The sequence below is a fragment of the Bombyx mandarina genome, chromosome 07, assembly GCF_030267445.1.
Source record: "Bombyx mandarina strain Sakado chromosome 07, ASM3026744v2".
Classification (NCBI taxonomy): domain Eukaryota; kingdom Metazoa; phylum Arthropoda; class Insecta; order Lepidoptera; family Bombycidae; genus Bombyx; species Bombyx mandarina.
In genome coordinates, this window is record NC_143214.1 from 10,029,686 (window position 1) to 10,051,905 (window position 22,220).

At 39.1% G+C, this 22,220-nt stretch overlaps 1 protein-coding gene across 2 annotated transcripts in view; it reads right to left on the minus strand.

The window, feature by feature from the left end:
• The window catches only part of LOC114239398 (zwei Ig domain protein zig-8), an 89,837-nt gene that overhangs the window by 11,159 nt on the left and 56,458 nt on the right, over positions 1–22,220 (minus strand). For both annotated transcript variants that reach the window (XM_028169567.2, XM_089728748.1), the window contains exons 4-8: positions 6,589–6,700; positions 6,081–6,160; positions 4,245–4,378; positions 3,658–3,860; positions 746–842 (exon numbers count right to left, since the gene is read on the minus strand). In XM_028169567.2, the coding sequence (XP_028025368.2) occupies positions 746–842; positions 3,658–3,860; positions 4,245–4,378; positions 6,081–6,160; positions 6,589–6,700 (626 nt within the window). The remainder of the gene's footprint in view (positions 1–745; positions 843–3,657; positions 3,861–4,244; positions 4,379–6,080; positions 6,161–6,588; positions 6,701–22,220) is intronic.

A 22,220-nucleotide genomic window follows, 5' to 3' on the forward strand; every position in this document is an offset into this window, starting at 1 on the left:
TCAATTATAATTGCTTTTTATCGTTTCTGACTACTCGACTGGTTTATGTCAGCATAGACACCTACAACGCAAATGCGCCACCCACCTTGAGATATTAGTTCTAAGGTCTCAAGTATAGTTACAGCGGCTGCCCCACCCTTCAAACCGAAACGCATTACTGCTTCACGGCAGAAATAGGCGGGGTGGTGGTACCTATCCGTGCGGACTCACAAGAGGTCCTACCACCAGTAATTACGTAAATTATAATTTTGCGGATTTGAATTTTATTACACGATGTTATTCTTTCACCGTGGAAGTCAATCGTGAACATTATTTGTTGAGTACGTATTTCATTAGAAAAATTGGTACCCGCCTGCGGGATTCGAGCACCGGTGCATCGCTTCAACACGAATGCACCGGACGTCTTATCCTTTAGGCCATGACGACTTCACAAAATCTCCCAAATTTATCTCCAAATTATCTCCCAAAACATATTTAACTATTCGGGCTATAACATAGACCTGAGATCATGATGGCTGCTTTCGTGTTTAAAGTTCATTTTTGCTCTATTTAGGCTGATGAACCACGGATCTGCCTGATATTATTTAGATATATCGATGTCACTACCACACTTGAGGTCGAAGACTTTATTGCATTGTGTAACAGTTTTCCAATCCTTTAAATTGGATCGCGTAACATGACTACTTCACTTTAGACCTCAAGACATACACATTTATAAAAAAGAAAAAAAGTACCAGCTACCAACCTTGCAATACGTGAACTCTTGTAACAGCTTTCATTCGGATTGGAGCTTCCAAAGCACACGTGTAATTGCCGGCATCCTCCATTTTTAGACGAGCGACCTTTTCGAAAGAAATTTCAAATTATAAGGCACATAATTTTCAATTTTGCGAAAATGTTTCATTCAGAGAATCATGTTTTTTTTTTTATCTTAAAAGGACAAACCAGCTCAGAATCCACTTAAGACTTAGCGCTTACCGAAACCTATGCTATATTTAAAGTTGAGAGATCAGATCTATCGATCTGTGTCTTATCTTCAAATCTGGTCAGTATTCTTATGTTATGGATGGAAGTTCTGAAAATAGTAGAAAGGGTAGCCGTATACCAGTTTTCTGCAGGTTTTCTGGAGAAAGGAAACCTGTTGGTGATTGTCTAATATCACTTCCAGATTCACGCAATGCCAGCGGCACAATAAATCTTCTCTCTATCATTGAGCTTTCATCAAAGACATCTAAAGCCATTTTTTTCTAAAATGTTTTTCCCCTACCTATGCTGATAGCCTTGAGAGGCTATTTCAGCTTCACCCTAACGTGTAGGTGAGCTCACGGGGCTCAAACAGGAGTGTTGCTAACACTGGCCCTAGCAAGAGCAGTGCTTCGCAGAATCTACCACCGGATCGGAAATGCGACCCACTGAGAAGATCCGGCGAGAAACTCAGTGGGCTGTATCCTATGGATTAATTCGCTCGTCGAGCCCTTCGTCGCAAGCGACGGGTTCGACGAGGACGGTGACCGGCGCTTGTGGTACCTAAAAGCACCGTTACTGGATCGGGGGGATCCGTAATGACGTATTTTGGGCGGTCTATTTCATAATCCTACACATTTATACTAAATTCAACAGCTCGAGTCATTCTCTTACTCCATTTTCTAATTCCAATCCATTAATATGAAAAATAATGCTTAGATTTTTCCTAGTCTACCTATATTTAGGTTTGATCTTAGATTTCATCCGATCCCATACTAAAGGCCTTTAAAAACATCAAGCCTAAAGCTTCTCAGGTCATTAATATTCACCCTTAAATATTATCTTTTAAGTGTAAGCTTCTACGAGGGGCTAAGAAAATATGGTTGGCTTCGCAACGTTATTCTCGTTGAAATTTAGGGGTGTACACCACTTACGTTGTACCCGCAAAAATATAGAGGTAATTTGGACGCACGGGTAGAAATGGCCTTGAGGCAGTAACTTTGGACCAGGGTTCGAGTGACAGCGGTGTTAGTTATAGCTTAATAAATTTGGCTGGATAAATAAATCTAATACTGATAGATATAAAATTTGCCTTTATTTTTTTAGTGACCCATAAATAAAATTTTCTCAATTATTCGAATAATCTTATTGAAGATTGCATAACAGCTGTTCTATTCGTTGATCTAGAGCCCAAAATTGTTTTGCGAGAGATTAAAGGATGACGGTGCCTATGACATGTGTGACATATGTATTAAGACAGCAAAACATTACTTGGATTTTTAGGTTTTTGTTCATGTAAAAAAATTGTTGTTTTAAATTTCTAAAATATTAATAGTTTATGAAATATTGGCAAAACACGAAATGCCATTTTTTTTATCTTTAATTGTTTATAAGTTTTGCAATTTTTTATGTGCTAATACACGCATTGGCACATTTTTCTAGGCGTCATTCCGGATCCAATGAGCTATCGCACATAATTTTAAGAGCAGTATCTCTATTTTGTACCATTTTCAACTTGTCGACTAGACTATTCCTGACCACCCGAATCGCTTCTAAACGCACCATACAATTTTGTGCCCTACCGTCGTTTCGTTTACTACCCTAAAGACATCTCCTAACTGGACATAAAGCTTTAAAGCGGCCATAGCATACTCGTTTGTACACTAATCTAGTTTATAAACTTAATTTTATCTGTTTTATCTTTGAATTAAGCCAGTTTTTTACGAGCTCTCGTTACTGTACAATTGTATTTAAAAGTGCCTAAAATTTGTATCCTACATCCCAGGGGTCATGTCCATGTAAGTACACAGGACAGCGTCGTTGTTATGAAATCTACCTAAAACAGGATTTGAGGTTGTGTGATTGCCATTAAACTTATTGGCTTGACGTCAATTTATTATTATCTTCATAGGCAGATCAGCGTACGGTCCACCTTATGTGGTGAGTGGTTACCGTTGCCCATGGACATCAGCAATGCCAAGGACAGAGCCTGCTGTATACCGTCAACCCATATTAACTCCGGATTTAGTATTTTATTAAAGCTCTTTTAGTTGACAAAACTGTCAATCTTTGGCATGAACCACTATATACTAAAATACGTCTTCGGTTCGTGAAAGTTTTCAACCAGCAGTTTAGATAGAGTGTGATGCAGGCATCAGAATTTGACGATCTTGTGCAAGCATTTGTGTTTGGACATTTGATGCGCAAGCGTGGTATGGACATGTGATGCGCAGAGAGATGATGCATGTGACTAAGAGATGTATGGAAATGGTAGTGCAAGGTAGAGGGAGAAGAGGTCGACCGAAGAAGACATGGATGGAGTACGTGAATGACGATATGAGAAAGAGAAAGGAGTGACTGCTGAGATGACGGCTGATAGAAGAGAATGGAAGAGAACAATTAGCTGTGTCGACCCCACCTAGTGGGATAAGGTGGAGAAAAAGAAGAAAACAGTGCAATCATGTGTTTGACCACATACCAAAGAATGTCTGCATTTGAAACTTATTTAGAAACTCCAGTAATTATCTAAAATACCAGCTAAATCTTAAGCTTGTGTCCTCCAATAACAAACAAAAACAATCTATTTGAAACTTTGAAATCTAATCTTAAGATGCGACTGCTACTGTGCTATTGATATTGCTATTACTATCTTAAGACCCGTACCATTGTAATAAAAACATCAAACAAACCCACCTGTAAATGACTCGTCAAAGTTAAATGGTCGGTTTCAATTAAAACACCTCCTCTTGCTTCGTCCAAAGACAGGGTACTGTTCCCTCTGTACCAATGCATTTCCGGTACATCCTCGCCTGGATGTAGATTTAGAACAGCGCATTTTAGAGACAACGTTTCGCCTGTTTCCAAAAATGCTTCTTTGCTTAATCTCATTGCGGGAACTGCAAAAGGAATGACTGGTTAGTCAATAATTAAATTTGTTATTATGTGTTTTGACCAACCATATTAACCGACAATATAAATTCGCTTTTATTAGCTTGGTATGCATGTATGTTTTCTTTAGTATGTAGCGGAATTCGAACAACTTTTTCGCCGATTTTCAAGATGTCCAATTGCACATGCATCGAGGACCGATAACCAAACAATAATTCGCTGTAATAATCCGACCGGTGTTAATGGGATAGAAATATTAAATTAACTAGTTTGTTTTGTAATTTTTTGTTTTTTTAAGCTGCATATAGAACTACATTATTTGTAAGTATGCTGGTCTACCTACGAAAAAAAAACCGCTTAAAGTATACCAAAATAAAATATGGAACACTTACGGTGCACATTTAATTGAAACCTCCTAAGCATGGGCGGATGTGTGGACACATGACAGCAGTAGACTCCTGAATCTGACACCTTAGCATCGGCAAGAGCTAGCTTCCAGTTCTCGCCAGCTAAATCGACTCTGTACCTGTATAAGGAAATGTATCTGGTACTGGTACTGGTATCGGGTATAGCAATTTGATGAATATGATGGGTTAGAAGGACAGGCGTTTTGTAATTCTTCAATAAACGCAGACTTACCCCTCATGTTTGGCTTTGAAGCCATCATAACCTAATGGATAAGTTGTAGTAGTTGTTGTGTGTTGTTGTACAAAGCGTGGCTTTAGAACTCATATGTCAATAAAAAATAAAAAAAGGCGGGTGACATTATTCATACTATGAGCCTCGTTGTCTATTTCATTCCAGGCTTGTCTTTGTATAAAAAAAATATCTTGATCTTGTGTTGAGACTCGGATTACTCATCATTTCTGCGATTCCTAATACCATGAAATGACATCATGACAAAATACCCTATTTGTTGAAAAGCTTCACTGAGCTTAGTGAGCTCCCCTGACGTTTTTCTATTCCTAAAGCCCGCCTCAAATAAATCACAGCAAAATTTTTCTAACAGTGTTAAACTTTTCTAGCCATATATATCGGTCTTGCTCGAGAAAATACACACAAAGCGCTCTTTGAGCTTGTAAGGCTACGTTCACACGATCGAACTTTCCGTTGAGCTTTTCAGTTTGTTTATTGTTTGTGTGAATTTTGAAGCTATTTTCATACAAATGTAACGAATTTGTTTAACATGGCATCTTTTGTTTCTCTACTTGTTTAAAAAAATAGGTCTTTTCAATAAACTGCTAATTAAAGAGAAGGGTGTTTAGTCTAGAACACCATGCTTGCTAGTGCCCAAATGAGAATGGTGCCCGATCGAACATTATGGCATGAAATGAGGAGGCCTTATACCTAGTAGTGGATACCAAGGGCTGAAAGATGATGATGTTGACGATGTAGTTAACATGTTAGAGTTCCATTGAATTTCTCTGATCTTACACAATATTTTTCTACTTCTTGCCCTTATCGCACATTACGTGGAGGCAGCTCAGCTATCCGATAGGTTATATGATTAGCGTCTTATTAATATAAACACATTTACATCAGATTTGCCATACCAAAACTATCACAGTTTAAAATAAGCTTTTCTTTATTTTCATCTACCCCCAAAAACTGTTATTCAAGTTATTCAGAACAATTAACAAAACTAACACACGAAAATCACGAAAAGAAAATTTTAGGTTCATATTGCTCTTGAAATAAGGACCTCGGTAGTATGCCTCCTAATATGATTTAAATTGTGACGTGTTTTGCATAGCACGCAATGTATTGAATAATCAACTGGCGAGCGGGGTCAACAACCTCGAGGGATGGTTAGTGTCGATTGCCAGCTGGCTTGGCTTTCCGTTCCGTGTACATGTATAGTGAGCTTACTACATATAATAACAACAAGCTTAATGAACAATGTTTTCCAATATTTTTGTTTCGCTTTGTACCATATGTTTATTTGCCTTTGAAACTATCTTTTTCCCCCTTTAATATTATATACACTTTGAGGATGAAATACTCTATAATCTACGTCTGTGCTAGAGTATATTAAATAATTATTTCGTTTTCATTTGAAAAGAACGTAAACTTACAAACGTATATGAAAACTAAGTGTTATACTCAAAACAGAACTAAATTTTCTATTGTTAGAAATATACAAAAACATAAAATGTATACTCCGTAATTCAATTTTTTCTGGCGTATTTTCTGCAAACGTTATGCATGAGACGTAACAATGACTTTACCTGGCGTCAGCTGTGTGTGTTTCTAAGTCTACGGTAAGCAGCTCCAAGTTTTCATTATCCGCAACACGAATCCAGGACACCTGCGATGAATTTTAAGTGTTTCAATATATTTTTTTGATACCTACATTATTATTATAGCTACAGAGTGTTTTTTTTATTCTAGAGCATTTAATATTATTATTTTTCATCCAAAACGAACTCTCTACAGCAACAACACCCTTTAACCTATGCCTGGTCTTTTAAGTAGTCGCTGGAGCCAGTGGACATCAACTACATAACGCTGCCAGCCCAACTTGAGACATGAGTTCTGAGTCTTAGGTTTTACAGTACAACGGCTGCCCCGCCCTTCAAGCCGAAATGCATTACGGCAGATATAAGCAGGGTGATAAAACCTACCCGTGCAAACTCAAACAACGCTCTATATCCCAGTACGATTGAAAATAAAAAATAAGGACCCGCGGAGAGATGGGAAGATATTAAAGTAAGCTTCGCAAACAAGATCCATTACCGTTTTGTCCCTTAAAGCAGTTACGCGACAGTCGAAGACAACTGTCGAGCCTGTGTCGGCATCGATTATAGTATCTTCGGACGTGACGTCATCAAATGATGGCGGTCGGAACCTGTAACAAAGGTATATTGTTATAACTCACAGTCCACATTCCAGTTTAGAAATTACCGAAGTCGAAAATGCGACGTGACGCCAAGTCGAAAGTGCCTTTGGATTGACAACTGCCAATATCCTTCATCTCTGATTTTTGATGGCTATAACATCGAAACAGCTCAATCATAGCTTCTCATACGTTAAACTGAATTTTCCTACAAATTCTGAAAACGTTTATGATATTTTAAGTACTTTTATTAGCTATTGAGTCGGTGGTGCAATAGTTAGCGCCCCTGAACTGCGCCGGGGGTCGTGGATTCGATTCTCACATTGGGCAAATGTTCGTCTCATGAACAGGTTTGTTTGGCTACACGGTAACCTCTCACCATCAGGTGGGTCATATGCTCGTCTACATACAAAATAAAAAAACATATTTAAAACCTATTGACATATTGACGTCAGCAATGTATTATGGGTACATCAATCGCGGCATATTACGACAATTTTTTTTTTTAATTCTTATTCATATTTCTGGAAATCTTAATTATGCGAATCAAAGTGTGCCTTTGAAGTTATTGGGGTCCTTATTCAATCAAATAGCAGGTTTTGATTTTCGCTTATTTTTGTATGCGCATATGCATCTACTACCGGACCAAAATCGCAAACCGCTGAGAAGATGCGGCTAGATATTCGGTGAACCAGTTTATTAGATTTGAAGCATTCGTTATTAAATTTAACGTAAAGTCCGTATCTTAAAATAAGCTTCCGGTATACGTAGCTGTGCGGATATTATCCTATCTCCGAAGTTCAGCTTATTGGAAGTTACCTAAATATTTGTCCACAAACATTCTGTTTTTGTATTTCCTTCTTTACTATTCTCTTGTTCATAAAATATTGTTCTTCGAATAAGATATAAAAAAACAATAAAATCAAAATACTCGAGTTGTTTCTGTATTGTTTATTTCAGAATAAACAGCCAATATGTGTAGCTCTCGCGGCCTAAGCGATGCGACTGCAATTAAAATCAGACAGGGGCCAATAATTTATTTCAGTAAATACGATTTTATTATAATATTCACAAACGACTTCCATGTTAGAGGAATAACATCATAACATAATAATTAAACACGTAAAATACTTAAATTAGCGTAGTTACATTACAATGGAGACTTGAGTTGAGAGACTTGTAAGGTGAATTTTAGCATTCAGACTTCAGCAAGCGTTATACATCGAGTGGGCTGTGAGCTGGTCCAAGCTTCTGCTTCTTCTTTATTCCTTATTTCAAATTATGTGGGGTTGGTCCAGAATGATGCTGCATTAGGATTTAGCATGAGTTTTACTTCTGGCCGCCGCCTAAGGTAAAATCTTCTTGGGTTATATATCCTATAGTATATCCATGGCAACATGCCATAGCATACCCGATTCTGTGGACCGAATGGTAAACAGTCGACGTCGCCCTAAACACGTCATTACGGATCCTCCCAAGCCAGTAATGGTACTTTTAGGTACCTCAAGCACCGGTCACCATCCTTGCCGAACCCATCGCTTGCGACGAAAGGCTCGACGAGTAAATTAACCCATAGACACAGCCCTCTGAGTTTCTCGCCGGATCTTCTCAGTGGTTCGCGTTTCCGATCCGGTGGTAGATTCTGCGAAGCACTGCTCTTGCTAGGGCCAGTGTTAGCAACACTCTCGGTTAGAATCTCGTCAGCTCACCTACACGTCAAGGAAAAACTAGGTAAGAAAAAAAAAGCCGTAGGCAGACATTCTGTTCCTTTTACATTATCTGTTTTTTGTTTTATGATTTGCATTTTATTATTACAAACATTCGTGCGCTGAAACACACATATAATTCAATAATCGAGACATAATACATTTGCTTTGGGCTAACCAAAATTTGGCAATAAGTTTTTCGAAAAAAAAAATCGTAATAATTGCGTAAAGTGATTTACGATGAACGTTTCGTCGGCACGCAATTTCCAATTTTGCTAACAGTAATTCTGCTTTTTTTACGTATAAAGCCCGCAACAACTTGATTGATACTTTTAATTTCCTGTTATCGTGGAAGCTGAATTTTAAAGCTCGTATAATCGTACACTATGTGTTTCTTTTATTTATTGCTTAGATGGGTGGAGGAGCTCACAGCCCACCTGATGTTAAGTGGTTACTGGAGCCCATAGACATTTACAACGCAAATGCGCCACCCACCTTGAGATATAAGTTCTAAGGTCTCAGTATAGCTACAACGGCTGCCCCACCCTTCAAGCCGAAACGCATTACTGCTTCACGGCAGAAATAGGCGGGGTGGTGGTACCTACCCGTGCGGATTCACATGAGGTCCTACCACCAGTAAAAAATCATATCAAATCATAAATATCTAATCATAAATGTTTCAGTTGGGTTTGCATGAAAACCATCGATTATTTTGCGGCAAGTAGAAATAGAAAGAATGTTATGACGTAGAAGCTCTTGATGGACTCCAGGGTGCCTTAGGTAATGAATTATGCTTGATTCATGATTAGTGCTTTCTCATTCAGCCCACAGACGTTCACTGCCGGACATAAGCCTCCTCTAAGGCTCGCCATAATGACTAAGCTAATAAAATTGTAATTGTTTTTTTTTCCTACCTGTTCTAGTAACTTCGGGGGGTTATACTAGATTTGCCGAATTAGTAGGTGAGCTCAAACCTGATGTGTAATTGATTTTAATATATTCTTGTTAATATTAATAGAAACGTGACCAATGTCCATAAATTTTTAAATGTAAAATAACTCAGTCGCAATTAATACGTACCAAATTGGGCACGTAAGCGTCTAGTTTTAGTTCAGGTTAGGTTAATTAATTATATAGAATAGTTTCGTTTTAAAATTCAAGTTTTTGGTCAGACGTGTTCGGTAATAGAGGTAAAAATATCCTTGGTACGTACAAAATTAACGATTTTCAAACGATATAGGACCTTTAGTAATTTTTTTTAAACATAAACCTTTTACTGATTATTAACCTAGTTAATCTAATCAAGTCACTTATGATTTATGTATAACGTAAAGAGACACAGACTAATACATATAAACTAATTTATGGTTAAACTTTTTTGTAGTGAAAAATTTATTAGGGCTCAATCCGATGAATCATATTCGAGTTTAGAGACAAAACCATGATCATTGATATGACGATGCGTTTAATAACGTTTTCGGCAACAGCTACCTTCAGCTCATTGATGATGATCACTGATGATTCTTTACTCCTCTTCTTCTTCTCAAATAAGTTTAATATCCAACTTTACCATGGGGAGTGCTTACACATATGTTCCATGGGGAGTGCTCTGAGGAATTGTTCGAGATGATACCGGCATCTCGTTTTTACCATCGCACCGCCCGCCACCGGAGTAGAGTTCATCCATACTACCTGGAGCCACTGCTGTCATCCACAGTGCGTTTCCAGAGGTCTTTTTGCCACGTACCATCCGGCTATGGAATGAGCTCCCCTCCACGGTGTTTCCCGAGCGCTATGACATGTCCTTCTTCAAACGAGGCTTGTGGAGAGTATTAAGCGGTAGGCAGCGGCTTGGCTCTGCCCCTGGCATTGCTGAAGTCCATGGGCGACGGTAACCACTCACCATCAGGTGGGCCGTATGCTCGTCTGCCTACAAGGGAAATAAAAATTAAAAATACCAGTATTTTTCTAGAACAGCTTCGATTTTATGTTAATTGCATAGTTTTATTATATTTCTTAAGATTGATGCCGAAATTTAGCCTGCGATACTATGGGTTGCTGAGACAGCTACAAAAGGATGTTGTTTCACTTAATCCCAATCCTGAAATATTTTCCAAGGTCCGAAACTGGCGACAAATATGTTTGTAAAATACTTATACGTACATACGTGTTATATGTCAGCATGTTTAAACATTAGCGTAGCTTTTCTTGTCTTAACCGAGTTCACAGAATGAATAAATAATGAACTGAAAGTAATAATCAGAACTCATAATTCACTAAGGGAATTGCGATGCTTAATTACATCGTATATACTAACGTTCGGAGCTTGCGATACATTTTGACCGGCAAAACTTGCCTTAAAGTTTTAGGTCGAGGGAATAAATTTCTTTAAAAGTTCTTCAGATTTATGTTATTAGTTATTTTCCATGCAGGGTTCGCAATCATGTAGTTTTTTTTTTTTTAATTTAATTTATAAATACGCTGTAATTACCAATGTGTTTCTTTGTTGTCCGAAAGACGCTTCAGATTATTGCATTTTTTTTAAATCATTTTATTGAATTAAAATTTAAACTATTGTATAAAAATTAGTAATTATTAAACCTCGAAAAAATCCAAACGCTATGTAATTAGTAGTGGTAGAGCGGATTCCTATGTACTACTGCCATCTAGTTAGTTTCTGCCATGAAGCAATCATATAAGCGCAGACATTGTACTACCTACGTGACGCTTATACGCTATTTGCAAATAAACCCAAACACTTAGCTGTGTAGGTCTAATATCCTCGGAAATATCCTGTAATCTCTTTCCGTGGGTGTCATTAGAAGCGACTAAAACATTCACTAATGGGCAGCTCTGTACCCTGAATATTATATATACCAGGGCACTAAATCGGAAGTCTTTTTTTATAGTTTAGATGGGTGGGTCACAGCCCTCCTGGTGTTAAGTGATTACTGGAGCCCATAGACAACTACAACGTAAATGCGCCACCCTCCTTGAGATATAAGTTCTAAGGTCTCAGTATAGTTACAACGGCTGCCCCACCCTACAAACCGAAACGCATTACTGCTTCATGGCAGAAATTGGCAGGGTGGTGGTACCTACCCGCGCGAACTCACAAGAGGTCCTACCACCAGAAAAAGTCCGACATTTGCTGGTGGTATGATGTGGGTAAATAAAATCTTCATACATATCTCTGCGACAAACATCCATCATCACATAGTGATAACAAAACCCTAGGCTTAAGTAATCGAACAAGCCCGGCCACAATCGAGGCTTATCTAATATTATATCTACTGTCAAAAAAGTAATAGATACCTCTGCTTTTTCATATAAAACGAATAAATCACAACCATCACACCCAAGACAAACCCGAAAATGTTCAAAATTCTTTCGCTAAAACATTATTTTATTCAACAAAAACTAACAGAATTTTTATTCAGGTCTCATGATATTCGTGGTATAATTTACATTCAGGAAATTCTGCAAATAAAAACACATGCCGCTTGCTTTTATTTCACAAAAGAAAATGTGACCGTACCAGAGCCGGTTTTATTCAAACGGGCAAGTTGTACCGACGTGCCAAGGATACAAATTAAATGGTCGTTTGTTACATGAAAGTGTAATGCATTAGTAAATCAAAATTGTTCGTAAACGTAATTCTGTTTGGAGAATTAAAGTTACATATACGCTGACTGCAGGCTGAAGTGGCAATGGGCCTGTCACATCTGTCGAGCCAGCGACGCCAGGTGGGGGAGGAAAGTCCTCGAATGGAGGCCACGGATGGGTACAAGGAGCGTGGGGCGTCCTCCAACCAGGTGGACTGACGACTTAGTGCGCACGGCGGGAAGTCGTTGGATGCGGAAGGCGGAGGACCGCATTATGTGGAAGGCATTGGGGAAGGCCTACGTCCAGCAGTGGGCAGATAAAGGCTGATGATGATAATGATGATGATGATACGCTGAAGGTGTAGACGCTCAGTGTATCAAGTGATGCGACTATATTTCAATTCTAAAGCAAGTAACATTTTTAACACATTCACTGCCATGTAGGTCACCGGTGCCCTACGCGGCGCACTGAAGTAATTACATCGATTTTTGATACTATGTGCCTCGATTGCCTAACTTTGCCTTCTTTTGTTTGATAATGTGTGTTTTAGTATTTAGCTTAGTCTTAAGGCCTTTAGATCTCTCAGAAAGACCCCGTCGTTTCGGATCCTCCCGATCCACTAACGGTGTTTTTAGGTACGACAAGCGCGGGTCATCGTTCTCGTTAACGAGAACGATGACCCGCGCTTGTCGTGCTTTAAAGCCGTCGCTTGCGGCGAAGGGCTCGACGAGTAAATTAACCCTCAGACACAGCCCACTGAGTTTCTCGCCGGATCTTCTCAGTGGGTCACGTTTCTGATCCGGCGGTAGATTCTGCGAAGCACGGCTCTTGCTAGGGTTCGTGTTAGCAACGTCGTCAGGTTTGAGTCCCGTGAGCTACTAGTTAAGGTTACGCTGAAATAGCCTCACAAGGCTCTCAGCTTAGGTAGGAAAAAAAAAAACTCTCAGAAATAGATTCATTCTCAGTATCTTTGGATTCGTCTTTTCCACAGTCTGCTAGATATTCCGGTGCCTTAATATGAAGAACGAAGAGGAAAATCGACATAGTTACTTCAGTGCGCCGCGTAGGGCTCCGGTGACCTACATGGCAGTGAACGTGTTTACAGAAAGAAAACGTTATCACTAGGACTGTATTTTTCAAAAGTATTTTCTCGGTGAATTGGACTTTGATGTTTCTTTGTTTATTTGAAATCCAGTGCTTCTCGTCCAGTCTTCTCATCCAGTAGTTCCGTTTCAAATTCAATCATTACGTGACTAGCAATTTTTGAATTATCCTTCACATATGAATTGACTGGGACAGTATTGATAATATTTTCCCTGAGCTGTTTTTATTTCTGTTCAAATTTTGTTGATTATTTTGATTTTGATTGATTTGTTGATTTATGTTGGCCGAAATTGTTTTCTTCGGAGTCATAACGGAGTTCACTAACCAATTACTAAGCTTGTAGTTTCTATCTCTAGTGTTGGTGCACAAACTCGCATCGATCTGGTGTGAAAGGTATCTACCTGGTATCGTTCGGCAAGGTTTAATTCTATAAATCCCAAATACTTTTGCATTACATTAATTAAGCAACAGATTATAAAGGTCTCAATTGATTTTGTACTTTCGGCAAAAAGGTAAAGAAAAGTTTTGATGATGATGCTTGATGCTAATTCAATAGATTACCATCCGCAACCAATTCTGTGTCTATTTTGATGTATGCCTCTATAAATATGATTTTAATGAAATCGAAATAAGCCATAGTGTTAGTAGGTTAAAGATCTATTTCGAAAATGCTTCGTTTACAGATTTGATCAACAGTTCAGACGGATGTATTAGTTTTCCCGAATCACTCCTGAGCTTAGTGTTTCTGAGCTAATTTTTCATGTGATCACCTCTGAAATTCCCGAAGTACCCAGCCTTTTTGAAATTATCTTAAGGGCTAATTAGTTTTAATACATTTTATTTATTTAATAAAGTGTTAATAATTTTAAAGTTTTAAGTGTGAATGCAAAACAATATCATCGAGTGTGAGTCAAAGTGAGCTCAGCACCTGGCAAATCTATATATTAATACGCGAAGCAAAAACTTTGTATCCCTTTTTACGAAAATTGCGCGGACGGAGGAGTATGAAATTTTCCACACTTATAGAGAATATAGAGAAGAAGTGCACAATGCTAATATTTTTTTTAAATAATGCATAAAAGATACATTAAATCAATAAAGAAAACATTACACACACTACATACCGTGTATTTGACGCACACACGCATGCATACTATTTATTGTCAAACTTTTGTTCTTGACGTCTGTTGTCAAATTGAGAATAGATTAAATATTGTTTGTCTTTGTTAATATTTTTATAGTGTAGTCTTGGCGAAATTTGTGATTATAGAAGTATAAAATACAATCATAATACAAACTTACAACTCCAAATTAATTATAGTTATAACGCACACATCACACATCCCTATTTACTCTACTAGTCGGTCTTGAAGGGGAATGCATGCGGGCGGAGCGGCAGAGACGTCGCCGGGCAACCACATAGTTTTTTTTCAGAAAGCTGTCAGTCGATATAGCACCAATGAAATATATTTTTACATCGTTATACTTAATTATAAAATACACCTTAAACTGGTATTATTTTAATAATTCGTTATAAGTGGCGTCCCAACTAGTGGCCGCGAACCCAGCTTAAACTGGATTTCGTACCGTAGTTATTAAAATCATAGTTCATTGTGTGTGCTAGAAAGAATGTTCTAGAAGATGCCGCCACGCAAAGTACGTGCAGGTGCTGTGAGTGATAATCAGTCCAGCTCGGAAGATGAAGCCGCAAGACCTTCGTCAGTACTTATGTCTGGGGACCAGTTGACCTCATTCCTTGCCGCCTTCGCGAAAACTCAGGCGGAAGTGAATCGGCAACTCGTCGAATCCCTCATGACATCGTACGCGAGAGGTAGCTCCGGTGCACCCCCTGAAGTTTCCGACGCTGCGATAGCATCCTCACCGACACCCACGTCCTTAACCAGTAAGTCCGGCAACATGGCTAAGTGTACGTCACGCTTCGATGGTCAGAGCCGTGATCCTGAAGTCATAGAAGCATTCATCGACTCAGTGGAGATTTTTAAAGAGTGTGCGTCGATCAGCGATGATCTTGCATTGCGAGGACTGCCTATGCTGCTGCACGGTGAGGCTGCAGTATGGTGGCGAGGGGTCCGGACCGAAGTGTCTTCGTGGCCCGAAGCCGTCAAGAGACTACGATGTATGTATGGTATTCCACGTCCAGCCTACAAGATTTTCCGTAACATATTCGCTGTCGAGCAAAACGAAGAGCTCGCGGATTCGTTTATTATTAAAATAAGGGCTATCATGTCGACATTACCATACGTATTACCCGAACAAGTGAAGTTGGACATGATATACGGCTTATTGGATAGGCGTATTCGAAAACGTTTGTCACGAGATGCGGTGTCCAGTATTGAATCCCTGATAGATAAAGCGCGAGCTATTGAAGAATCGCTCATGGAAAATGCTACTATGAGCATAAAGTCAACGTCGTCGTCGCGTGTGCAATCGACCTGCTATCCGGCGGCCGGCTCGCGAAGTTCACGCGTCGTCACATCGGATGGTGCGACTTTAGCGGGAAGCATCGGGCCTGCGTCTCCGGCGCATCCTGGATTACTGCCACAGAGTACCGCGGTAGTTCAGCGGTCATGGGTGCAGTCTCCGCAGCGTTCATCGTCGTCTTCGACTCCAATCAGTGCCGATAAAAATAATTCCGCGGTTAAAGTGAAAAGTGAGATAAATGATAAAAAGTTATTTTGTGTTTATTGTAAGTGTCGTGGTCATACACGTGATACGTGTCCTAAGAACTCTAGAAAGTCAAATGATAGTAATAAGTCTAGCTTGTTTTGCTATGGTTGTGGTGAAAAGGGTTATATTCGAGCAAATTGTCCAAAATGTAAAGAAAGTGTTTCGACATGCGATGTTATTTATCAAAATACGTCACAATCACAACATAATGTATTCCATTCACTTGATACCATTTGTAATGTTCAATGTAATGATACTAATGTTATTGTTGCTCAGGGTAGACCTATTTTAAATATCGAGATTTGTGGGTATCCCGGTACAGCGCTTATTGATACTGCCGCTCGGCGTAGTATCGCGGGTTCAACCTTGTACTCACTTTTGTTACGTTTAGGTATTAAATTTAATTCACAAGAAATGTCAGTGAAGCTTGCTGATGGTAGCATACGTACTGATATTGTTAAGTTAACGTGTGTAAATGTAAATTGTATGTCTAGGTGTATACCTGTAGAATTTGTTGTATTCCCTAACGCGTCAAATAACGAGACACTCTTAGGCATCGATTTTATTACAAAATTTGAGCTGGTCTTGAATTTTTCTACTATGACATGGTGGACAGCTGATCGACCTCGGGTCATTCACCCTCTGCTAACAGAAAGTACACGCGGGATGGTTCAGTGCGCCTCTGTCAACCTATTGAGGCAGGATGAGGGCACTTTGTTGACACAAGAGGAACGCTCCAGCTTAGAAAATCTTCTTGATGAGTATTCTGATATTTTTGACAAAGTCGGAGAGCCAACGCCCTTTGCTGAACATCATATCGATACGGGTGACCACGCCCCTATTGCTGTACCACCCTACCGAGTCACGCCCGCGAAGAAGGAGATTATTCGCGCGGAACTCGATCAGATGTTAAAAGACGGAATCATCGAAGAGTGCGAGTCTGCCTGGTCTGCACCAACCGTTCTGGTACCAAAGGCTAATGGTGGGTATAGGTTTTGTGTAGACTATCGTCGGCTTAATGCTGTCACAAAGGGTGATGCGTATCCTATGCCACGCATTGACGAGCTGCTGCAGTCAACTAAAAAAGGCTGCGTGATGAGTTCCTGTGACCTTCGAAGTGGTTACTGGCAGTGCAGTATCAAGGATCAGGATAAAACGGCCTTTGTCACACCGTTCGGTATGTATCGTTTCAAGCGTATGCCATTTGGACTAAAGAATGCGCCAGCTACGTTCCAGAGACTTATAGATAGATTTCGATCGGGATCCTCGCTTAAGGACGTTACCGTATTAGCCTATTTTGATGATATATTGGTAATCTCAGATTCATACCAACGCCACCTTTCAGATCTTCGTGCAGTATTCGACCGTCTCCGCTTGTTTAAGCTTCGAGCTAATCGAGACAAGTGCGTCTTTGCTAGAGAAAAGGTCAAGTATTTGGGTCACGTGATCTCTCAGGAGGGTATATCTCCGGATGAAGACAAGGTACGCGCGGTATTAGATATGAAGGAGCCTAAGTGTCTTCAGCACTTACGCACTTTTCTTCAAACGTGTTCCTGGTTTCGCAAATTTATACCGGACTTTGCAAAGGTAGCTGAACCACTCACACGCTTGACTAAGAAATCGTATGTTTGGGAATGGAGTTTGGAGCAAAGTAAGGCGTTTGAATCTCTTAAGAAGTTGTTGACCACGTCTCCTATTTTAGTACAAGCGGATTACACTAAGCCGTTTTTACTGAGGACAGACTCTAGTAACTATGCTTTGGGTGCTGCTCTACTGCAGGGGGAGTCGCCCCATGATGAACATCCAATAGAGTATGCTAGTCGTTTGCTTACCACAGCCGAACAAAATTATTCTACTACTGAGAGAGAGGCTCTCGCGGTAGTTTGGGCTGTCGAGCGATTCCGTGGTTACATTGATGGTCATCCAGTCCGTGTGATGACTGACCACCAACCTCTGAAGTGGCTGTTTTCCTTGAAGTCACCAAGCGGTAGGTTGGTTCGCTGGGCAATGAAGCTGCAGGCTTTTGATCTGCGTATCGAGTATACCCCAGGTAAGGCCAATGTATTAGCCGATACTCTTAGTCGACCCGCGACCAGTGATGGGGGAACACCGGCATGCGACATTTGCCCGGTTGTCATAGACGTACCACACTGGGATGCGACTTCGACCCGGGAAGCTCAGTTGGCTGATGCAGAGGTTGCCAAGATTATCCAGGACCTCGAAGGTAAGGATGAACTTGCTGTTAATCGCTGGACTGAGAGAGGTTATCTTTTGAATCAAGCGGTTTTGTATAGGTATGTGGCTGATACTGATTCCGAAGAGCCTCAACTCGTCATACCAGAAAGTCTGCGGAGTAAAGTCATGTTCGAGTGCCATGACTCGCCTACTGCCGGTCATAGTGGTATCGATAGAACATTGCACCGTATCTCGCAAGGCATATGCTGATCAAGGTCGTTCCTCTCCCGAAGAATATTTAGAAGGTGACTTGGTGTTAATGAAGACCCATGTTCTTAGTAACGCTGCGAAGGGTGTTACCTCCAAGTTCAACCCGAAACGGGATGGACCTTACGTCATCTCTAGAAAGGTGAGTCCTACTACTTACCTTTTGGCTCATAGATCCGGTGAGGTTTTTGGTAAGTACCACGTATCGGATTTAAGGCGTTATCATGCTAGAGAGGGTGAATGTCCTGAGCCGGTCGTACCTAAACGTGGTAGAGGTCGCCCGCGTAAAGTTATTGCTTAGATGTCAGTCCGCGTTATTTGTGTTGTTTGACCAGGTGATAGGTCCTCACCTGATCAAAAGGGGGAGTGTATAACGCACACATCACACATCCCTATTTACTCTACTAGTCGGTCTTGAAGGGGAATGCATGCGGGCGGAGCGGCAGAGACGTCGCCGGGCAACCACATAGTTTTTTTTCAGAAAGCTGTCAGTCGATATAGCACCAATGAAATATATTTTTACATCGTTATACTTAATTATAAAATACACCTTAAACTGGTATTATTTTAATAATTCGTTATATAGTCGAATTTCGACTACTGCGGGACCTCAAGTCTTTATAAAATATGATTTAACCCGATCGAATATCGTGAAGGATTTTCAGTGCGCTATTTTTGCTTGTTTACCTCAGTAGTTGTTTTTGTTCGTTCTAAAACCTTTTCGGGGAACTTTTACTTTGGAGGATTAAATCATGGATATTCCCAAAGCTGCTTACCATCGGTTTTGAGAAGACATACTGTACTCTTAAAAATATAAAAGAATAATATAACAAGAGCTATTTTTCTCTTTAGGATTATTTCATGCTTCTTTGATCTATTTGATACGAAAATTTATGTCAGAACCAACTATTTTTTTAAGCTTATATGTACAATATCAAAAAACAACATCAGCCGGTATTGTGAGCGGGTCGGTTCATAAATTTTGAATACATCATGATACAATTCATTGAAAATTCATAGAATTATGTTTGCCCAGTGAGGCAAGCATAATTGAAATTGAGAATTGAGATGTTACTATATCGGCCCACGTAACTACTTACAATTTTACAACAAGAACCGGCATTAGTTACATTTAACGAATATCAAAATGTTTTTACAAATAATAGTACAGGATCCCTGGTACACTTTTCATCATTTATTACTAACAACTACTCCGTTTTGACTAAACGCCCAACTTTTTTCCTTACACTAACGTTGGCAAGTGGTAGCTCACAAGGGGTAAGCAAGGATAAAATATGTTGATTTCACGAATTTTAGAATTTTTTTTTGTGAAACTTTTTTTTTGTGTGTTAATTATCGAGATAATTATCTAAGTAACGTGAAATCAACATATTTTATTCTTCACAATCGATATGAGAATCGAATGCGATTGAGGCAGAAGTCTGCCAGGTCAGCTAGTTTTAAATAATATTTGAATTTGATTTTTTTTTAACTTTAATTTTTAAATATATATTTTTTTAAATAGCTGCAGACTATCCATATACTTTATCAATCTATAACCAAACTGGAATTATCTGAATGATCGTAATTGAAAATGTTCGTTCCGGTGTCACGAAGCCCTTTCTGTTAGGCCTGAAAAGGATCTTCATTAGACCGGCAAATGAGATGCCGCAGTCGGCATTGCCAGAAATTACTGGCGGCGTTAAAATGTGTACTGCTAATGAATTGCTTAACGCCTCGCTTTGTTGTACGCATTGATGGCTCTTAAATTATTTGTGCGTTCGTGTCGTTTTCAATTTTGCGGTACCAAAACAGTAACGATATCATGAATTTAAGCTTTCTCTAATTTTTCATTTTTTTTTGTTTAGGCATTTTCAGATTAGAAAACGCTTCATCACAATCAAGTCAGTCATTTATTGATAATACTTATTTATTTATATTTTTCATTTTACGCATTTGAAAACGCCCACACGGATGACAATTTAAGTTGAAACTTTTTTTAAAAGCTTAGAAATCGTACTTCTTTGAATATTTGTTAAGTACGTATTTCATTACAAAAATTGATAACAGCCTGCGGGATTCGAACACCGCTGCATCGATATATACGAATGCACCGGACGTCTTATCCTTCAGGCCACGACGAGTTCAACTTTCCGTTTGATTATAAGTGTAGGACGATCATCATTGAATGTAATTGAGACTTCAATTGAATGTCTCAAGGTGGATAGCAGGATTTACGTTGTGATATATGTACTGTAGGCTTTGATAAAAACTTAACGCTAAACGAGCAAGTTCGTCATTGTCTATGCCTTTAGTTCCCAAAGTGGTCCATGTAGATCACTTTGAGAGACTCTATGCGGGTCTACGTTAGCGACAAAAAAATGAGGGTCCACAATTCGTAAGCGGGGATCCACGATTATTATTTTTTGTCAATCCATTATGTACATCCCTCACATTAAATATTTTTTTGTTGTGGTTTGAGCTTGGTAGAAATGTAGCTACATGGGGTCAACCGAAACTAGCTACATTTGAAAGTGGTCTATGAGACAAAGTCTGGGAACCTCTGGTCTATGCAACAAGTAAATAAAAATCTGCAGATTCAACAAAAGCCTTGTATTATTATTAGCATCAAATATTGCGGGAATAACGAAAAGAAGAACTTCCACCGAGCCGGTGAAATTGCTCGCTAGACCGTCGGTCCGAATATTGTTATTTGTACTTGTATATACGCAAGCTTATCTTGAAAAATTCGTAATCGAGATTCAGGCATCTGTCAAATGTCTTGTGTGTTCTATAATGGCTACCGCTACAGATACTCGAAGCTAAGTACTTTAAAATACAAGAAAATATGTTTAAGTGTTCTACTGGTGGTAGGACCTCTTGTGAGTCCGCACGGGTAGGTACCACCGCCCCGCCTATTTCTGCCGTGAAGCAGTAATGCGTTTCGGTTTGAACGGTGGGACAGCCGTTGTAACTATACTCTGAGACCTTAGAACTTATATCTCAAGGTGGGTGGCGCATTTACGTTGTAGATGTCTATGGGCTCCAGTAACCACTTAACACCAGGTGGGCTGTGAGCTCGTCCACCCATCTAATCAATAAAAAAAAAGGTCGCACGTACTCTGACTAAATCCCGATCTCGTTCAGTTTGTTAATGTCTTCTTTCACTGGATTCTTTACTGCATTTTTATTTTCAGCTTCCCTCTAAAAATGCGATCGTAAAGCATCTCGTTTGAGAGCAACATTACTTCAAATCGGGCAACAAACTTGATGACAGCTAAACAATTATATTATTGTTTGAATTATCTATCTTCTTATCGCATACCCTCATGACGTATCACAATATCTAATTTAGAACGTTATATTACTAAACACAATTGTTATGTAACACGTTAAAATAAATAATGCAATTTATTTTCTATTTTTTAGTTTGATTTTCTATAAAAGCGTGTTTTTTTATCCATATTTTTTTACTATTATTTATTTTTCAATTTCAATTCAAGTAGCATTATGTATCATAAATTACACGGGTCAACACCAAATTCGGCATTGATTGCAAAGCATAAAATTACGATATTTTAGATCGTAACTAGACGAAAAAAAAAAAAAATACACGGCATTAAACAGTTTGCTTTTGAACTTTAATAAATTGACCGCATAAGAAACAAAATGCATCAGCATCGTATTTACACTTTCGTGACATTTTAAGTTTTTTTCTGGGCTTGTACAAAACACCTGATCGTTGTTTATGACTCGAGTGCCGTCTAGTGGCACCGCGTAAACGTAAAATGAAAAATGAGTATTGTTACTATAACTATCACAAAAGCAAACTTTATACCAAAAAAGGTATTATATTTTCGTTTTTGTGAATAATTAACCGGAAAAACCCTTGTATAACAAAGAACGAATTTTTTTTTGTAGAGTTGTGTTATTCATTGGTGCACATTCACGTAAATACAACAGTTTCTAATTTGCCAAGTGAAAAA